This window comes from Phalacrocorax carbo, chromosome 7 (genome assembly GCF_963921805.1).
Source record: "Phalacrocorax carbo chromosome 7, bPhaCar2.1, whole genome shotgun sequence".
Lineage (NCBI taxonomy): Eukaryota > Metazoa > Chordata > Aves > Suliformes > Phalacrocoracidae > Phalacrocorax > Phalacrocorax carbo.
The window spans coordinates 53,842,197-53,859,215 of NC_087519.1; the positions used below are offsets into that span (position 1 = coordinate 53,842,197).

The 17,019-nt window shown below is 42.1% G+C and overlaps 1 protein-coding gene across 1 annotated transcript in view; it reads left to right on the top strand.

The window, feature by feature from the left end:
• USP13 (ubiquitin specific peptidase 13) overlaps positions 1-17,019 on the top strand; it is a 55,609-nt gene that overhangs the window by 22,713 nt on the left and 15,877 nt on the right. The window contains exons 4-11 of the mRNA XM_064458055.1: positions 1,253-1,374; positions 1,781-1,923; positions 2,127-2,311; positions 6,727-6,821; positions 8,459-8,646; positions 10,330-10,401; positions 10,667-10,760; positions 15,820-15,945. Coding sequence (XP_064314125.1) covers positions 1,253-1,374; positions 1,781-1,923; positions 2,127-2,311; positions 6,727-6,821; positions 8,459-8,646; positions 10,330-10,401; positions 10,667-10,760; positions 15,820-15,945 — 1,025 coding nt within the window. The remainder of the gene's footprint in view (positions 1-1,252; positions 1,375-1,780; positions 1,924-2,126; positions 2,312-6,726; positions 6,822-8,458; positions 8,647-10,329; positions 10,402-10,666; positions 10,761-15,819; positions 15,946-17,019) is intronic.

Here is a 17,019-nt window from a genome sequence, read left to right on the forward strand (position 1 = left end):
AGATATACATTTGAGATTTCAGGCATTCCCGGGCTGCAGTGGCTGCTGCCAGTGCTTGTTTAGCATTGAGTGACTCATTAAGCATATGCGTGTACTTGGAGTGAAAATAAGAGCCAGCTTTAGCTACCACTAATGCATCCTCTTTCTTGGTTGAACCTTATGGTGTCAGTGACTGCCTGGTACATCAGAATACATAGGAATACAGTAGATCCAGCATCTCCAGATGGGAGAAGGATCCAGAAGATCCGGTCCTTGCCCAGGCTTTTCGTGCAATCTTGTGAAACGTCTGACACAACCTGTGCATGTTTGGTCTTAACTTTTTCAGTTGTCCTGGAAAGAACTGAGGAAGATTTTAACTCAGTCTTGTCACTATGGATAATTATGTTTCCGATGAAGCTAGAGGTGGCCATTTAGTTACTTATACACCCCCTGGCTTCTCTCCAAGTCCGCTGATTTCTGGACACGCATTTTAACTGGTGTTGCTTGATCAAGGCTCATATTTAAGGAAAAAAGTAATCCTTGCACTGGAATAAGAGTGTGCACAAACACTAGGGAAGGCTCAATCTTCAAAGGAAAGCTTTATTAGTTAATAAGTGCTTTTTAAACAGATAGTTACACTGGTTACAGAGTAGAGTGAGCAAGAGAAGGGTAATGCTGGTATAACTGTACTTGATGTAGCTATTTTCACTATGGATGAGATGTGGGAATACTTCCAGCCATGGACTTCTTTGTGGCAGAAAAGGCCACAGGTTCAAGATGGATGGGAGCCATAGCGTGTTTCAGCCAGGTCAGTAATCTGGAAAATATGGGGGGCTGAAAACAGAGGTGCATTGTTCCTGCTCTGCAATTTGGGCATGGGTAGTGCCACCTGGTCTCCACATTGTATAGTGTTTCAAAATCCTGGGTGAAAGGCACAGCAGTATTACATCCTGATTTTGTCCAAAATGAGCAGAATTTTGTTAGCTGCTTCCCAGAATGTGATGTCTGCAACAGTGCACTGCTTGGAAAGGGGCCAAATCAACTGAGGATCAGATTGAGATGGAAATTTTGGTCCTCAGAACATCTGCTTGCAGGATGGTCAGATTTCAGTTTAGATCAGGATTTCACAAACATTTCTAGCCAGAAGAAACTACTGACAGTGTCAACTTGCAGGCTGATGCCAGGCAAGCAGTGCTTCGTCGTGGTACCCCTGCCACAATTTGGGAACCTTGATCTAGGACGATCTCCTGACATTTCCCATCTTGTTTTCCAGATCTAGACACAAACAGCGATCTCAACAGTGATGACTTTGAATATGAAGATGAAGCAAAACTTGTTATATTTCCTGATCACTATGAAATCTCATTACCCAATATAGAGGAGTTACCAGCACTGGTCAGTGAGTGTGTGCAAGTGGTGACAGAAATTGTCTCCTGCTTTAGTTTTTATAGAGATGGTGCTTTGTTTTCTTGTGTGTGGTGCTTGTTTCTACATAAAGATCTTTCTTAACCATCTATAATAGAGTCAGTCATTTTTAAAAGTCTGCTTTGTCTTTGTTTCTTGGATTTCCTTTTACCTCCTGTATTCCTTTCCTTACTGTGATGCCAGCTTGTCCCAGGGAAGCTCACATAGTACACACGCTTACTCTCCTGCTAAAATAATAACAACTGTAATCTGGAAAAATACGTGCATGTTTAAGTGTTCCCGATACCCAGTTCTGTATGTGGTTAGCACTGAATGCCAAGTTCTGTACAGTCACTGAATTGTGTTAGGTTTCGATTGACATACATTTGTCTTCCAGGTGACGATAGCTTGTGATGCACTCCTCAGTGCAAAATCACCCTACAGGAAGCAGGACCCTGACTCCTGGGAAGAAGAGCTACAGGCATCTAAACATGCCAAAACACTTGTACAGTTAGACAATGGTGTTAGAATTCCCCCCAGGTGAGGGTAATAAGGTTTTTTTTCATTGTAGGCTCTTTAATACAGTCCAGAGTAACAGAACTAAAGCCAGCAACTCAGCCAGCGATTCTCTTGCATGACTCCAGGCTGAGTGGATATGTTTGGCTTGACCTACCATAACTGGAAATACAGGACTGGTTCCTGCCTTACTTATTTCTGTCATTTCTTCCTGTTTTGTCTTGCAGCGGTTGGAAGTGCTCAAAATGTGACCTGCGGGAGAATCTGTGGCTAAACCTGACAGATGGTTCGGTGCTGTGTGGCAAGTGGTTCTTCGATGGCAGCGGGGGGAACGGACATGCAATGGAGCACTACAAGGAGACAGGATATCCCCTGGCAGTGAAGTTGGGAACCATCACTCCAGACGGAGCAGGTCAGCCGCCTGGCAGGTTCTGAGATGGGGTATCTTCTGTGCATGAGGCTAACAGTGTGTATATCTATTACCAATTGGCTTTGTGCTTCTAGTGCAAACGTTTGAGAGACTGATGTGGAAGGAAAACCCTGTGAGTCTGCGAATCTTGATCGGGGTTGGGGGGAATGACACGCACTCCATTCGGAGCAAGCCTGTACCTTTTTTATCTGCTCTTCTTCTCCTGTTTTATGTTTGGTGTAAATAGTTTTTCGGATTTATAGCGTGTGACAGAAGAGTAGTATTATTTTGAAACAGTAGAATCTGGAGAAGCAGTACGTTTCAATTCTTACAGTTGCTAGGGCAAATGGTTCAATCTTATGTAACATAGAAACAATAGCAGGATAAGGATTTTAAATTCAGAAAAGTACGTTCTTATCAGCACGTATTTTTTTATCGTACTAGAAACTGCTGTTTTTCCATATCATTTTGGTACCATTTTGTTCAGTCTAATGAACGCTCATCTTCACGGCACTGCTGTGGTGCTCATTTGTAAAACGCCTGATGATCTTGAGAGGTGAAAAAAAGCTATAGATGTATCCTTGTTTGCATATTCTCCGAGTGTGACGTTCTGCAGTATTGCTGTGGAGAGGATTATGGTGTGTGAGGATTAAAAACATGAGAAGCTGAAAAAGTCATAAGCAAAGAGATCCTGTGCTGCAGCTGTACAGAGAAATAAAAACCAGAAGAACACACAGCAATGATTATATTTTGGGTTTAGTGCTTATGACCATATGGATGAAAAAGAGCTGTTTAGAGCAGCCTCTTTTGTTAACACACATCGGTTGAGAGTTTTTAATCTTTAAGTCCTATTCAGTGTCAGGGAAGGGAGGCTGTAGTCAGATTTAGCCAGCTGTGCCACAGAAACGCTGAGCAAAATTAATTCTTTTCTCTCCCAGATAGAATATCGTTTCTTTGTATGAGCCTGGTCTTGGATGATTTCTATCTGAATCTCTCAGTTACTGAAGGTGTTTGGGATTTGCCCAGCTGTGGGTTTCAGCTGCATCTACAAAATAAACAGAATATTCTTTAGTGTCTGGGTTTGGGGTTGGTTTTTTTTTTTTCAAATTTTTTTCTTTCTTTCCTTTCACATCTTTAGCAGCAGTACTTGTTTCCTTATGGCTGTTGTCCTTCTGCCTCCCACGGATCAGCTGCTTCCTCTCTTACGTGGCCTTTGAGATAACAAAGGACAGGCTGTCATCCTCCCCTCTGAATGAGGGGCACCAGCTGTTCTCCACAGACCTTTGTTCTTCTGGATGATGTTTACTTGGTTTTCCTATAGAAAAGGCTTCCCTCCCCCAACCCTCCTTGTTCCCTTTTCAGTAATTATTCTCTCTCTGATCTATATTGCAGTGGTAATCATAACCTCTCGATAGGGCTGGATGACAGATGAGCTTCAGGAAAGAGGCTCCGAGGCTGACTGTGACACAAAATCTGTCTGGTTTCTGCTTCCCTGGCCTAGCAGGTGATGGTAGAGGAGCAATAAGTGTTAGTCCCTCAGCTGACATAACTTATTCTTTTTTCATACCAGTAAAAAGGAGAAAGAGGTGGTGTCAGTATTCCACGTATACTTACCCTACACAGAGGGAGCAGAGGAGACCTCCTTGTCTTTCCTTGAGAAATCTGTGTTGTACACATTCTGAAAGGTTTCTGGGGCATTAGCCCCGTTTTGTAGCATTCCGTCAACGAACAGATCTGGAATCAGGGCAGAAATTGAACCAAACTTCTGTCCTCCACTCTTGGACCTTGGATAGGATGCACGGGAGAGTCAGAAAAGTTGCTTGCCGACTACTACTCGTCAGACTGTGCTACCTGCTGCCTCTCTCGATGATGCCATTAGGTTTCATTTCAAGCCACTGTGAGGTTGTGTCTTTTGAAACTGGTTTGGGGAATGGAATGGGGGTCTGGCAGCGGGAAGCCCTGTCTGACAGGTACTTGAATGAGTTGCTTTGTGGATGCCAGTCTCAGCAATTGCAAGACACTTCTTTGGGGGATCCTATGCAATTTGTTTCTTCAGGGACAGTGTTGCCGGTGCCTGTTATCCTTTAAGTAGGAAGGAGTGATGTCTACATAGCCACACAGGTGTAAATCTTGAGCTGTGGAAGAAAAGGAAGTACAGGTAGCATTGTTGTTTTTCTTTTCTTAGCATAACATGAACGATTATTCTCTGTTTAATAATATTCTGTGTTGTCTGTCTCAGATTCTTCTTGGTTTTTTTTCCCTTATATTCCTCCCTTCTTCCCCTTTCTCACTCTAATGATGCCAGCTTGTGCGTGTCACATTTGCTGACTTGTCTACATTCCTTATCTCCCAGAGTCCATATGACAGCGCTACAGACCTGTGTTTGGGGCTCTCATCTTTCTTTGTTTTGCTGCTCTCTGATTTATTTCTGAAATAAGTGAATTCTGTCTGACTCCCATGAATTCAAGTTGGCTACACAGCAGAAAGTACTGTAGTAAAGTATATGACACAAGAGCTGGGCTTGAGCAAAGATTAATATACCTCGTGTTCCATTTCTGCTGCTCTGGGTCAGTAGTCCCAGATGGCTGCTCTCTCTTTGGTTGCCAGAGCTGAGGAAAAGCAAAATCAAAGCTTCCCCATTGAAAGTGGCCACCCAAGATCAGTTGATGTGTAATTTCACTCCATTAAGTGTTTGAACTTTACAGAATCTTTTGGCTGTGCTGTGACCTCACCAGAAGACTATGGGAATGCTGTGATCTCTTGTGTGTGGATGAACAGTCATGTCTCCTGGGCACATTTGCTACCACACAGCGGAATTCCAACAGATGGGCAGCTACAGCCACACGCGTGCCAGAGCGGTCATCAGGACCAACGTTAATAGAGGGTCTGATGGCTAATCAGCAGCAGGACTCAAAAGCACAATTCCCTGCTTTGAGAGAGTTAATGTTTTTTCATAGAGCTGGTAAATTTTAAAAGTTGGTGTTCTGTCTTTGAGGTCTTGGCTAACCTTCAACCTATCATTTCAGCGTGGGTTTGGGACTAGCAGACTTGAAGGAGACTGCCTTTTTGTTAAAGTCTTACAGAGGTGATGGGCTGAGTCAGAGCCAGGGTCTGTAGTTGCCAGGAGAGGGCAAGGTAAGAACCTTTCAGAAGTGGTATTTGTGCTGTGAACAGCCTTCGTCTGGGTTCCTGCTCTCTTCTCCTGAGTTTGTTTAATCTTTCTCCTGGCTAAGATTTCTCTGTCAGCCTTGATCTGGTCATACGGGGCAAGGTCGCTGTGAGAAACTCTGCTGGGCATGAAGCAAGCTCGGCTGAGAGGAGTGCAGGCAGACTGGCAGAGGAGTTCTGGGGTTTGGTAAGAGCAGACACCAAAGCAGGGAAGTAGTTGTTGACTGCAGAGGAACAGGCCAGAGAAGAGGGAAGATGGAAGGCCTGTTCGGTTCTTCCTAGTGCATGTCTTATCACTCGTATCCTTTTATGATGCCTGCAGCTCTGTTGTTATTTGCTCAAGTAGGTGAAACCTGCTCTGGACTCTCGGCTTCCTTACAGGACTCGCTTGGTAAACACTACAAATGAGTTTTTTCTCTCTCAACCAATTTGTCCTTTTGCTGGATTTATTAAACTTGGCTCCATAATGAAAATATCATCACTAGCCATATTTTCTTCCACAGTTTGAACTTTGCCCTGCCAAAATGTTTATGGGCTTTTACTTAAGGCTGTAAGGACCTATCGTAGAGCTAGGACCGAAATCGAGATCTCCTGTACAATAAAGCAAGGCACCTTAGTCACAAAATCGGCCTTTCTTACTAACTACAAGATTAATCTTAAAGTCCCATCCGTGGTGACCAATCCAATAAACACCTCCATATTTCTAATAAAGAATTTCTCAGTTCTCCCTGCATTTCTGTGGGAAAAGGGCATAGGTGGATTCATTAAACTACTCAAAATTAGAAATCCATTGGCAGAAGTCAGTTGGCCCCATGTACTCCCAGTTTTAATGTGTCTGCCTGTATCTAGTAGCTCCACAAAAATCAGAATCTCTTGTTGCCATGTTCAAAATGTGGACTGGTCACATATCTGAGAACTTTATGTGGCCTGTTCTTTGTTTTCCCTACAAATTTCTTATTCTGGGGCGGGGAGATACTATGATCACTATAAATATTCTAAGGTTTTAGTACTGTGAGGGCATGTAATTTCTTTTGAAGAGAATAGTTGAGTTGATCGTGTTGAGAACATTCAAGATATTTACTGAGCTATATGGATGTCTATGCATTTTTCTGCTGGTTGTAACTGAACTTAAAGAATATGAATAAGGCATCTTGTGTAGGCAGTCCTGTACTGAGAATGCAATGTTGGTAAACAAAGAGAAGGGATAATATTTGATACTACAGCTCATCTGTTTCTCTCTGCTTTTGTAGATGTCTATTCCTTTGATGAAGAGGAGCCAGTTTTAGATCCACATATAGCAAAACATTTGGCACACTTTGGAATTGATATGCTGCAGATGCAAGTGGTAGGAAATCCGTCTTTTATTTAGTTTGTTTATTTGTTTGTGTAGTAGGGGGTGGGAGAGAAAGAGGAGAAGAATGATACTTGTAGCTTGTATTTGTGTGATTCCTTCCAACTGTTATGATAGTATTTAGTTTTGTAAAGTTCAGCCAGCCAGTTTGTGGTTTATTTTCTGAGGTCTGAGATGAGTGAATAATTACTCTCAAATCTGAAAATTGCCTTCTGAAAGGGTTCCTTTGTAGTCTTTAGTTTACGTGTTTCACTTCTCAGGAGTTATGTACCATTTCCTTCAAGATCAAAAACCTCATTCAATTAGAGAAGAATATCTAGAATATTTAATTACAGTGAGTGAAGGAAAGCCTATTGCATGTGTAAACAGATACAAATCTTAAGCAAAAACAAGCTAAGCAATGGTTAAGTTAAAAAGTGGTCGAAAGGTTCTTTATGCAAAGTTATAAATTTCGGTTTAGGTCTTGTTAATACATTATAAAATGAAAAGATACATTCTCTCAAGTCCAGAAGACAACGTGGTCTTTGGCATGGTAGAAGGGGAGGGAGCCAGAAAGGGTTCTGTTCCTGAACTTCTTGCTGGTCTGTATTAGTAGAGAAGTCCCTTTAGTAATTTGTATTTCAGTGGATGTTGATTCCAGTTGTGTTTAAATGATCTAAGAAGTCTGAATGGAATATGGTTGTAAAGGCAGGTGGTTTTATTCTTATTTTTTCACTGAAGCACATAGCCTAGTATCACTACCTGAGAACCTGAATAAGAAAACTGTTAAAAATGAACAAACCTGATACAGGTTTAGTGTATTTCATTGTCCAAGTGGAGAGAAAACTAATAATAACTCTAAAATGATAGAGAGGAATCAAACTGCAGTTTCAAAAGCCTTCATGGTACTAATAATATTTTTGGTATACTAATTTCCTTGCCAATATTATGAATAAAAAGACTCTTTTATCCGCTATCTTTCTGGAAAACCTGTTTTACTCAGCAACCTTGAAAACTTAGTCTCAGCTGCTGCAAAGTTTTTGCCTCCAGTCTTCAGACCAGTCTGAAAAATCCTTAGTGAAGTGGTGGAGTAGTGCTAGCAGGACATGACTCTGTAGTGACCTGTATCTCCAAGCTGTGAACAAGCTATGTACCTACAAGCTGAAAGCTGAGCTGTAAAGGGGGGAAGCTTCAGCATCACTAATTTTGGCTTTTCCCATTTGAAAGAAGGGAAGAGTTCTTGGATCTGCAGCTTTTCATCTGGTTTGTTTGCTAGGACCAGCTTGTATGGCAGCAGCTGTTCCTGGCCATTACAAATGGAATATGAAACCTGAATCAATGCAGTGTTTTGATGCTGAGGCTTGAGGTCACAGCCCTGAGAGAGGTGAAGCTCCCTGCTGGGATGGAGGTCACAGCTAGGAACACTCAAAGAGCCAGTGGTCTGTGGTAAAGTGCTAAGAGGAATATTGGAAGAACAAGCTGCTAGCCTCCTGACCCTGATTTTTTCCCCTACATGCAGGATTTACCTCCCTTTGCCCACTGGTTTGGCTCTTCTTTTCTAGAATATAGATGGCAAAGTTGGTGATGATGATAGCAGCAGCATAATTGTTGCAGAAGTTAAACAGATTTTAAAAAAATCCTGTTGCTTTCAGACAGAGAACGGGCTAACTGATAACGATATAAAACCAAGAGTCTCTGAGTGGGAGGTGATTCAGGAAGCTGGCATGAAACTCAAGCCCATGTATGGTCCAGGATACACCGGCATGAAGAACCTGGGGAACAGCTGCTACCTCAACGCTGTCATGCAAGCCATTTTCAGCATCCCAGAGTTCCAGCGAGCGTAAGTAGCTTCAGACTAGTTCTTGTCACTAGCTGCTGCATTCCTCAATCCCTTGTTTTTCTAAGCAAAATGGTATTTTAATTTTTGTCTCACCTGCAAACAAGCCTCGGTCAGTCCAGTGGCCCCTTAAAGGATTTACTGACTGTATTGTTCTGTTCTGGAAAAGGCTGGAACACAAGACCCAATCTGCCTTTGAAATCAGAACTTACTCACTTAGCTTCAGTGGTGGGAAATCATATGCCACCTTGTAAACTTGACTGCTCTGTCTCTGCTTTTTATATACATATGTATGTATCTCTCTTTATCTTGGTATCATCAGTGTCACACTAGGGTTTTTTTGTACTGATCCATGCCTTTGTATAGCTGCAGGAATTATTTGATTGCTCCAGTGTCATTTGTGCAAAAAACTCTACTGGCACAAGTAATCTTGATCCATGCTAGTGAAAAGCATTGCACCTTCTGCATGCAGGTCTGGCTAAGAAGAGGGAAACTGTGAGAGGCGTTTTTAAAATTAAAGTTCTAGTTAAAGAAATCTCATTTAATGAAAAGGGTAGTGTGAGCATTTTCTTCCACTGAATAATTAAGGGAGTAAAAGGCAGAAAGCATTTTTGTTTGGGTCTGCCTGCCATCCATCCTAAGCACAACAGGAGACTATGAAGTATTCCTGACTGACCAAAACTGAACACATCACTCCAAGGAGAGAAGCCTTTATATAAAGGACAGTCTGTGGTTTGTAATAAAATTCAGAGTGCTCTTTCATTCCACAGCGGTAGTAGTGTGCTTGGAAGTAAGGCTTTTAGATTTTGGAAAGCCTCCCAGGCTTTCATGTTGCAGTTGCCTTCTGGAGAAGAGGGAGAAGACTTGTGTTTGTTTACTTTGTTAGCCATATGGAGTACAGTCTGTAGATTCATTAAGTGCCAGCTCTTCTACCTCCATTTTTGAAAAATATCAAAATGGACTTTACAAGGGAGGTTGTTTTCCACAGCATGGTCCTTGGAGTTACCTGGAGCACTTAGTACCAATAAAGTAATGGAGATCTTTGATGAACGAGGGACCAAGCAGAAATTAGATGTGTTCTTTCAACATGGCCATACCTACCTAGCCTGCTCTTCTTGCGCTCAAGGGAAGCAACACTCAGATAGTGTGCTACTAAATGCTTCACTTCCCAACAAAGTGGCTTGAACAATATATGGCTCAGTGTGTGTTTGTCAGGAGTTAGCCTTTGCTTCTCTGAAGAAACACAGTAGAAACTTTCTTTTTACATGTTTTGGTCGTGATACAAATTCAGGATTTATTTGGCAATGTGGGTTAGGAGTAGAAAGTGAATTGGTTCTCAGCCCAGCATTGTGGTTTTGGTACACCATAGTACGCTATCCTGCATCTATTTCAAGATCAAAGAATAGACTTTAAATTCCGGATGAACAACAGTGCCATATCCTTTATAGCTAGAAGCTTCTAAGCAAAACTTAAATGTTCATTTCTTAATTCCTTCACTATTATTTTTCCGTGATGGAAGCACTCACCAGAGAGAGATTAAGTCATTGCTATGATGCCAAATTTGATGTGTTACCACAGAGGAAGCCTGCTGATAGATCACTGCTGAGGGCTGAGGATCTGTTAGGATATTCTTGAGTAAATCTAGCTGCAATATTTGGATGTTTCTGCTTTGTTCTTGCTGCCCAGGTATGTGGGAAACCTTCCAAGAATATATGACTACTCTCCTCTTGATCCAACGCAAGACTTCAACACTCAGATGTAAGTGACACTTCTCAGTGATTTACTTGGTCAAGTTAAATAGGATCTAAATAATTTAATGGCAGGGCAGAAGAATATCTGTGCATGGGCTTGAAAGTGAAATATGGCACAAGGTAGAATGGGAAGATTTGCCCGCTTAGTTGCAGGTAATGATGTTTCATCAAGGGGTCAAAGACAGTAAACTTGTTTTTTGCTTGAAATAAAAATCTTATCTTCTGTTTTTCTCACATGTTTTGTTTCCACCCCACCACTTTCTTCCCTACAGGGCTAAATTGGGACACGGCCTCCTTTCAGGCCAGTACTCTAAGCCACCCATGAAATCTGAGCTTATTGAGCAGGTGATGAAAGAAGAACACAAGGTATTTGACTGAGTTTGTGCAGCCTGGTAACTAGGTAAAAGTGATATCCTGAGAAAAGGGAACAGGTGCCGGGCATTGAAGAACACGTGTGGATCCAGCATGGGATGCTTAGCAAGGTGGAATGAGCAGGATTCTAGTCAGGAATATATTAGTCAGGGGCTATTTGTGCAAAGCATTAAAGCAACCATTGGTTCTGCTACTAAAGTATCCTGCTGCTCCAGTGATGAGTGCAAAAGTTCACAGAACTTCGCTCTGATGAACAAAAAAAACCCCCAACCATATTATCTAGGGAGTCCTGAGTATTTGGAAGCGAACTCCTAAACCCTCTTTAAATTTCAGAAAGAAGTATAAAGAGCTGAAGCATTGTTTTCAGGAAGTGTCTGACAATATTGCACCTGATTTCAGGAGAAGCAGTCTAGGTAACGCAAGATTAACTGCTGCTGGATAGGCAATTTCAGAACAAAGGTATACTGAGGGGCAAGTACAGTATAGCTAACGTGCTAGGCAGAAAAGAGAGGAATTGGAGGATGAAATAACCTTTTTTCCCATGTTTATGTAATATAGAATTTTATTTCGCTGTCATAGTGTTACCAGTGGGAGACTTCCATTTTTACTGTAATTTGCAGTAATTTTGCAGCAAAACAGATACTTAGCTCACAATATCTAGCTAGTATCTAGCTTTGAGAACTCTGGTATTGTTGGTTCTGTAATCTCCATACTGCCTTTGTGTTGTTCTTCTGCAACATGGAAGTTGCTTGTTTCTCTTATGCTGTAAAAATCATTTCGGCATGCGTTGGCATCGTAGCTCCCGTAGACCTGTATCTTCATCTGCCTGTGCTTTTTCCTCATCCAGCAATGAATACATTCACTCTCACAGTCATCAGAAAGCCTCTTCATATTCTTTGCCTGACAGTCTTCTGGTTTTAGGAGTAAGGATAATTTTTGATGAAGGCCTGAACAATTTATTTTTATTAACAAGGTTTGTGGGCACTGCTTAACTCACTGGTTTATCTTTTTACCTGTTCTTCCTTGCTTTTGGGAAGAAGAGAAGCTGTCAGTAGCTTAGTGGTGAGATGGAAAAGTTTCTTCTCTTTTTGCAAGTTGGTTTAAGTTTCCATCAGCCTTTGGAGGGTAAGATTAGTTCAGACTTTGCCTCTCTGCTCAAACTCTGCTGCTTTAGGAATTTCCTTTATTTTCCCTAGAGTCATCCAATTAACAGTTGTGTTAAGCAAAATGTTAGCTATTGGGACAACATTATCTACCCAAGTGAATCTGTTATTTTAGATCTGGTTTATTTTTCAAACCATATCCCTTGAAACATCTCATTTAGAGTGATGCTGGGAAAACTAGACCTAGAACATATTTGTGTCCCTGCCAACCTCCGTTACTGTGACCCCCAGGAGCATGTGGGGTCAAACCACAGACGGGATATTTAGAAATGAAAGGTCAGCCAATAACCAATACTGAAATAATACCTGTAGAAAAGAGCTGTCTTTATGGAGAGAGAATCTCTGATACCAAGTTGTAGTTTTATACACAGTGGAAGTCATGCATGCTTCTGTCACAGAATCATGATGATAGTTTCCATGGGAATAGATATTTTCCTCTACCTTCATTTATCAGTTATTGATGTAGGGATTTCTCCTGAAATCAGAATGACAAGGAGATTTTGGTCAAAGTTAGATCATCTGGTACAGAGTAGTTTGCGTGATCTGAAAGTCCTGTGTCTCCTGAGTAATTGCTTTGTACAGTAGCTGTTCAGTGTTTTGGAACAACAAATTAATCCTGCTTGTTTCCTTTAAAGTTTAGAACTTATCAACACATCACTGTGGCTAAGGAATAGTGGAATAGATTTCAACAGACTCCTTACATTAAGTTATGTATACTGACTGACCTGCTTTCCTAAACGCACGCAGGATATCAACGTGTAAGCAAGTGCCCAGGTCCTGCCCCTGGGGAGGGGCGACCCCCCACACCAGCACAGGCTGGGGGGGACCTGCTGGAGAGAGGCTCTGCTGAGAGGCCCTGGGGGTGCTGGGGGGCAGCGAGGTGACCCTGAGCCAGCACCGGGCCCTTGGGGCCAAGGGGGCCAGCGGTGCCCTGGGGTGCATGGAAAGGCGTGTGGCCAGCCGGGCGAGGGAGGTTCTCCTCCCCCTCTGCTCTGCCCCAGTGAGGCCACATCTGGGGGGCTGCGTCCAGTTCTGGGCCCCCCAGTTCAATAAGGACCGGGAACTACTGGAGAGAGTCCAGCGGAGAGCTACGAAGGTGATCAGGGGCTGGAGCATCTCCCTTGTGAGGAGAGGCTGAGAGACCTGGGCTTGTTCAGCCTGGAGAAGGGAAGGCTGAGGGGGGATCTCATCAATGCCTATAAATATCTGAAGGGTGGGTGTCAGGGGGATGGGGCTGGGCTCTTCTCAGCGGTGCCCAACGCCAGGCCAAGGGGCCACGGGCACAAGCTGGAACACGGGAAGCTCCCCCTGAACATGAGGACAAACCCCTTCCCTGTGCGGGTGCCAGAGCAGGGGCACAGGCTGCCCAGGGAGGCTGTGGGGTCCCTTCCCTGGAGACATTCACCCCCCGCCTGGCCGCGGCCCTGTGCCCCTGCTCTGGGGGTGCCCGCTCACGCAGGGGTGGGACGGGGTGAGCTCCAGGGGTCCCTCCCAGCCCCGCCAGTCTGGGATTCTGTGATTAAGAATAATGGGCTGGAAGTTCGGGGACTGGAGCCCTTCAAATAAAGCCACACGTTCATGTTTAGTCCAGCAGCCACTACTAGCAATGACATATTGAGAATTTTTTAATGACAGATGGTATAAAACTCTGTCGGATAGCAGTAGTCATCTACTGGCATTTAACAACACTTGTGTTCATAAGTTCAGTTTAATAAAGTTGTAGTTACATGCATCAGACGATGCATGTATCAAACAAGTCATAGCATGCATTAGGATTTGAAACAGCTTTTACTGCTTTTGTTCTTTGTCGTTTTGAAGATGTATTTAGAAAAATAATCAAGTATAGATATTTTCTCCATTCCCTTACTCTGGGCGTACAAATCTATGTTTTGTCAGTTTGGGGGTGCTTTTTTTGTTTGATTACCCCCCTCCCCGATAATACTGGTGTACATACAGATAGTATTTGTCATCCAGAGAGTTGTACTGACATTTATAGTGAATATAATTGCATAGGATTCTAGGCCTTCAGCATTTTCAAGTGCTTCTGCTTTGTGCCTATAAAACAAATCATTAATTTTATTTTTATTCTTTTACCTTTTTTCCACCTCCTACATGCGGAGAAGTTCTCTAGCTTTCTGGGTCTTTGGAATTCATCCAAAGTTTTTTGGGAGTTGTTGCCTGTAAAAGCATTCACATGAGATCTGCAGTGGTCCAGCACAGTCTATATTTAGCTAAACTGTTTTGCAACTGTTGTTGGGGAAAGTACACTAGGTATTCTATAAATATTTGTGGTATTGTGGAACTAAAATTTTTTACCACAGGAGTTTAGTCTGGAAACGGCAGCAGTTTTCTTGGACTGACTTTAACATTAAAAAGGGTCATCAGCTAGGACTTGATTTTCTGTTTTGAGCTTTGCCGTTTCTTCTGTTATTTTTCTTGTCCTTGAGGTGGAAAGGGTTTAGAGGGCAAGATCCAATCCTCTTCTACAGACTGCCACACGTAGCATGTTTCTCTTCAGCCTGCTGAAATGGCTCAGTATAAAGTATGTAGATGGAAACAAGGCTTGATTCCAAACTCATTGCATTATACATCAGGGCAAATGTGCCGCCTTGCCATATTCTTGCTCCTGACATAGCAAGGAGCCTGGTATATAGCAATTTGAGCTGTTTTATGCACTTCTCTCCCCAGTCCTAGCTTCGATGAAAGGCAGCTGAGGACACTGGAGTGATATATAACCCAAGTTTCGGAAGTCTTAGAACATCTCTTTGGTTTAGCAATACTGAGACTCTTCTCTTCATGAGAGCCTTTGAAGAGCATCTTAGCCTAATGTGGTTGCTGGTGTACTGCCAGAAGTTGAAAGAGCATTAAAACTGAGAATCTGCTTCAGATTTCAGTGGGTCTAGGAACACCTTACCCTGGTGAAACCAAGAATAAAATTTGCTCTTTTAGTGTGTGTTTTATGTGCCTTTTTAATGCTGCTTTTTCTATTCTTATATTGGTATGATAGTACAAGTGTAGTAAAGAATGAGGTTGGCTGAGTTTTTAACAGCCTGTGGCATATCCTAAAGGCTACACTTTTGCTTGGATTGTCTTGACAATTATTCGGTCTCATGGAGGATGAGGGCAAATCTGAGTAAATGATTCTGACCCTTTTAAAAGTGTTATTTAAAAGAGATAATAGCTAGTGTTGTCTTGAGGACGCAACTGGGTGGTTGGGGTGCTTCTTAAAGTGATATGGAGGGTGAGAAGGTCAAAACTAGGATTCTCCTGGGAGCTAGAGATTTTCTGACTTGGGGTAGTTTCCTGCTGATGTAACTGAATGGCCGAAGGCAGCGTGCTCTGGTCCTTCAACATGACCAACACCTGCAAATTGCAAATTCACATCTGTTCTTAACAGCCCAGCTGGGAACGTGTGCTGCACACGTTAGTTGTTCTCTGCTTGATTCTGTAGAGATCTCTGGAGAGGTTTGTGCTGAGTAAAGCTGCTAGCTGATACACCAAAGTGCTTCAATGCCCACATACTTCTAGGTGGAACAGGGATATGAAAGGAATGCCAAGTGTTAGGACAGAGCGTAGGCCTTTCGCCTTTCTGAAAGCCACTAACCCTTAGCGAACCTTCAGTAATGTCCTTTAACTTGCAAGTGCCATAGAAAAATCAGATCAAGTGAACGCTGTAGGAAGTATGCCATATAACATATTCTAAAACCCCCAAATCTCATTTCAGGTCCCTTCCCACTTTTATTTAAATGGAAAACCAGATGAAACTGAAACTATCACTTCTCCAGTGGCAGAAATGGGCCATAGATAGATCTAGTGGAGTGACTCTGGGATATTTGCTTGAGGAATGAATAAAAATCCTTCTTTAAAAGGTTTCTCTTTCTTTTATTTAGCCTCAACACAACGGAATATCTCCCCGAATGTTTAAGGCTTTTATAAGTAAAGGCCACCCAGAATTTTCGTCTAACAGACAACAAGACGCACAGGAATTTTTCCTACATCTTATAAATCTAGTAGAGGTGAGAAAATTTGAATTACCACTTCTTTTTCCTGGTTATATTAGACAATGAAGGCAGAGCTGTTATATGAGTGGCTCATTTTTTTGTTATACTCTTTTTAGCCTTGGATATGTAGCAAATGGCACTAATTTAAATGTATTTTGGTTTAGGAACATTTGTTTCTTTAGTTTTCCCTTCTCTTTACTTCACACTCTTGCACGACCACACACAGGGCCAATGCTGCTGATAACAACTGCAAGAGATACAGAGAGGTCAAGCATCACCGTACAGGCTATAAGATTTATAAACGTATGTGACTGTCCTTCTAAATTGCTGTTCATTTTATGATTACATGCTCTCCATTTGTTTGCCATATTGAAGTCTGTCTCGGAATATTAATGAATTGGGTATTATAATTATTATTATTATTATTCCAAATTTATATCATAATTGGGAGCAAACTAATTACCATGTCCAGCTCTTTTACAAATCCCAGCTGTACATCATGGAATCATTATGGGAGGAAGGACTCCCCTGCTGAAAACAAAGTGAATATTTGTCAGTTGAATATTTCTGTATAAAACATTAGTTCCACTGAGCTCCAGCTCAATGCTGTGTGTAAAAGAATCAGTACTGTGAATTTTAATTTCTTTCTGAAAAAGAAATTTACAAATATATGCAGTTTTCATTTAAAGCATTTCCTTCTTGTCCATCCTCCCTCCTTCTTTTTCCTGTTTTCCCCAAGAATCAAGGGTGTTTATTCATGTGTTACAGTCTAGATGAAGCTGTTCACATTTGCATGCGTAATGTTCCACATCCCAAAAGGCATGTACTGATTATAGGGTGGTAGAAGACATTTTTCTGTTTTTTCCCTGATAACAGACATTAACGTGAACAATAAAGAGGAGGTATATTATTTGTATGACATTCCCATCTGGATAATGAACTATAAGTTGCTTGTTCTGTTTCAGTGCAGATTTGGAGTGGTAGGAGCAATTCCATTTGCTGAAAGGATGCTCCATATTATTTACCTGGGCTTTCTGTCTTTATTGTAACCTGCCAGCTTGCTACCTTCTTCTGTTCACCCTGACTCGG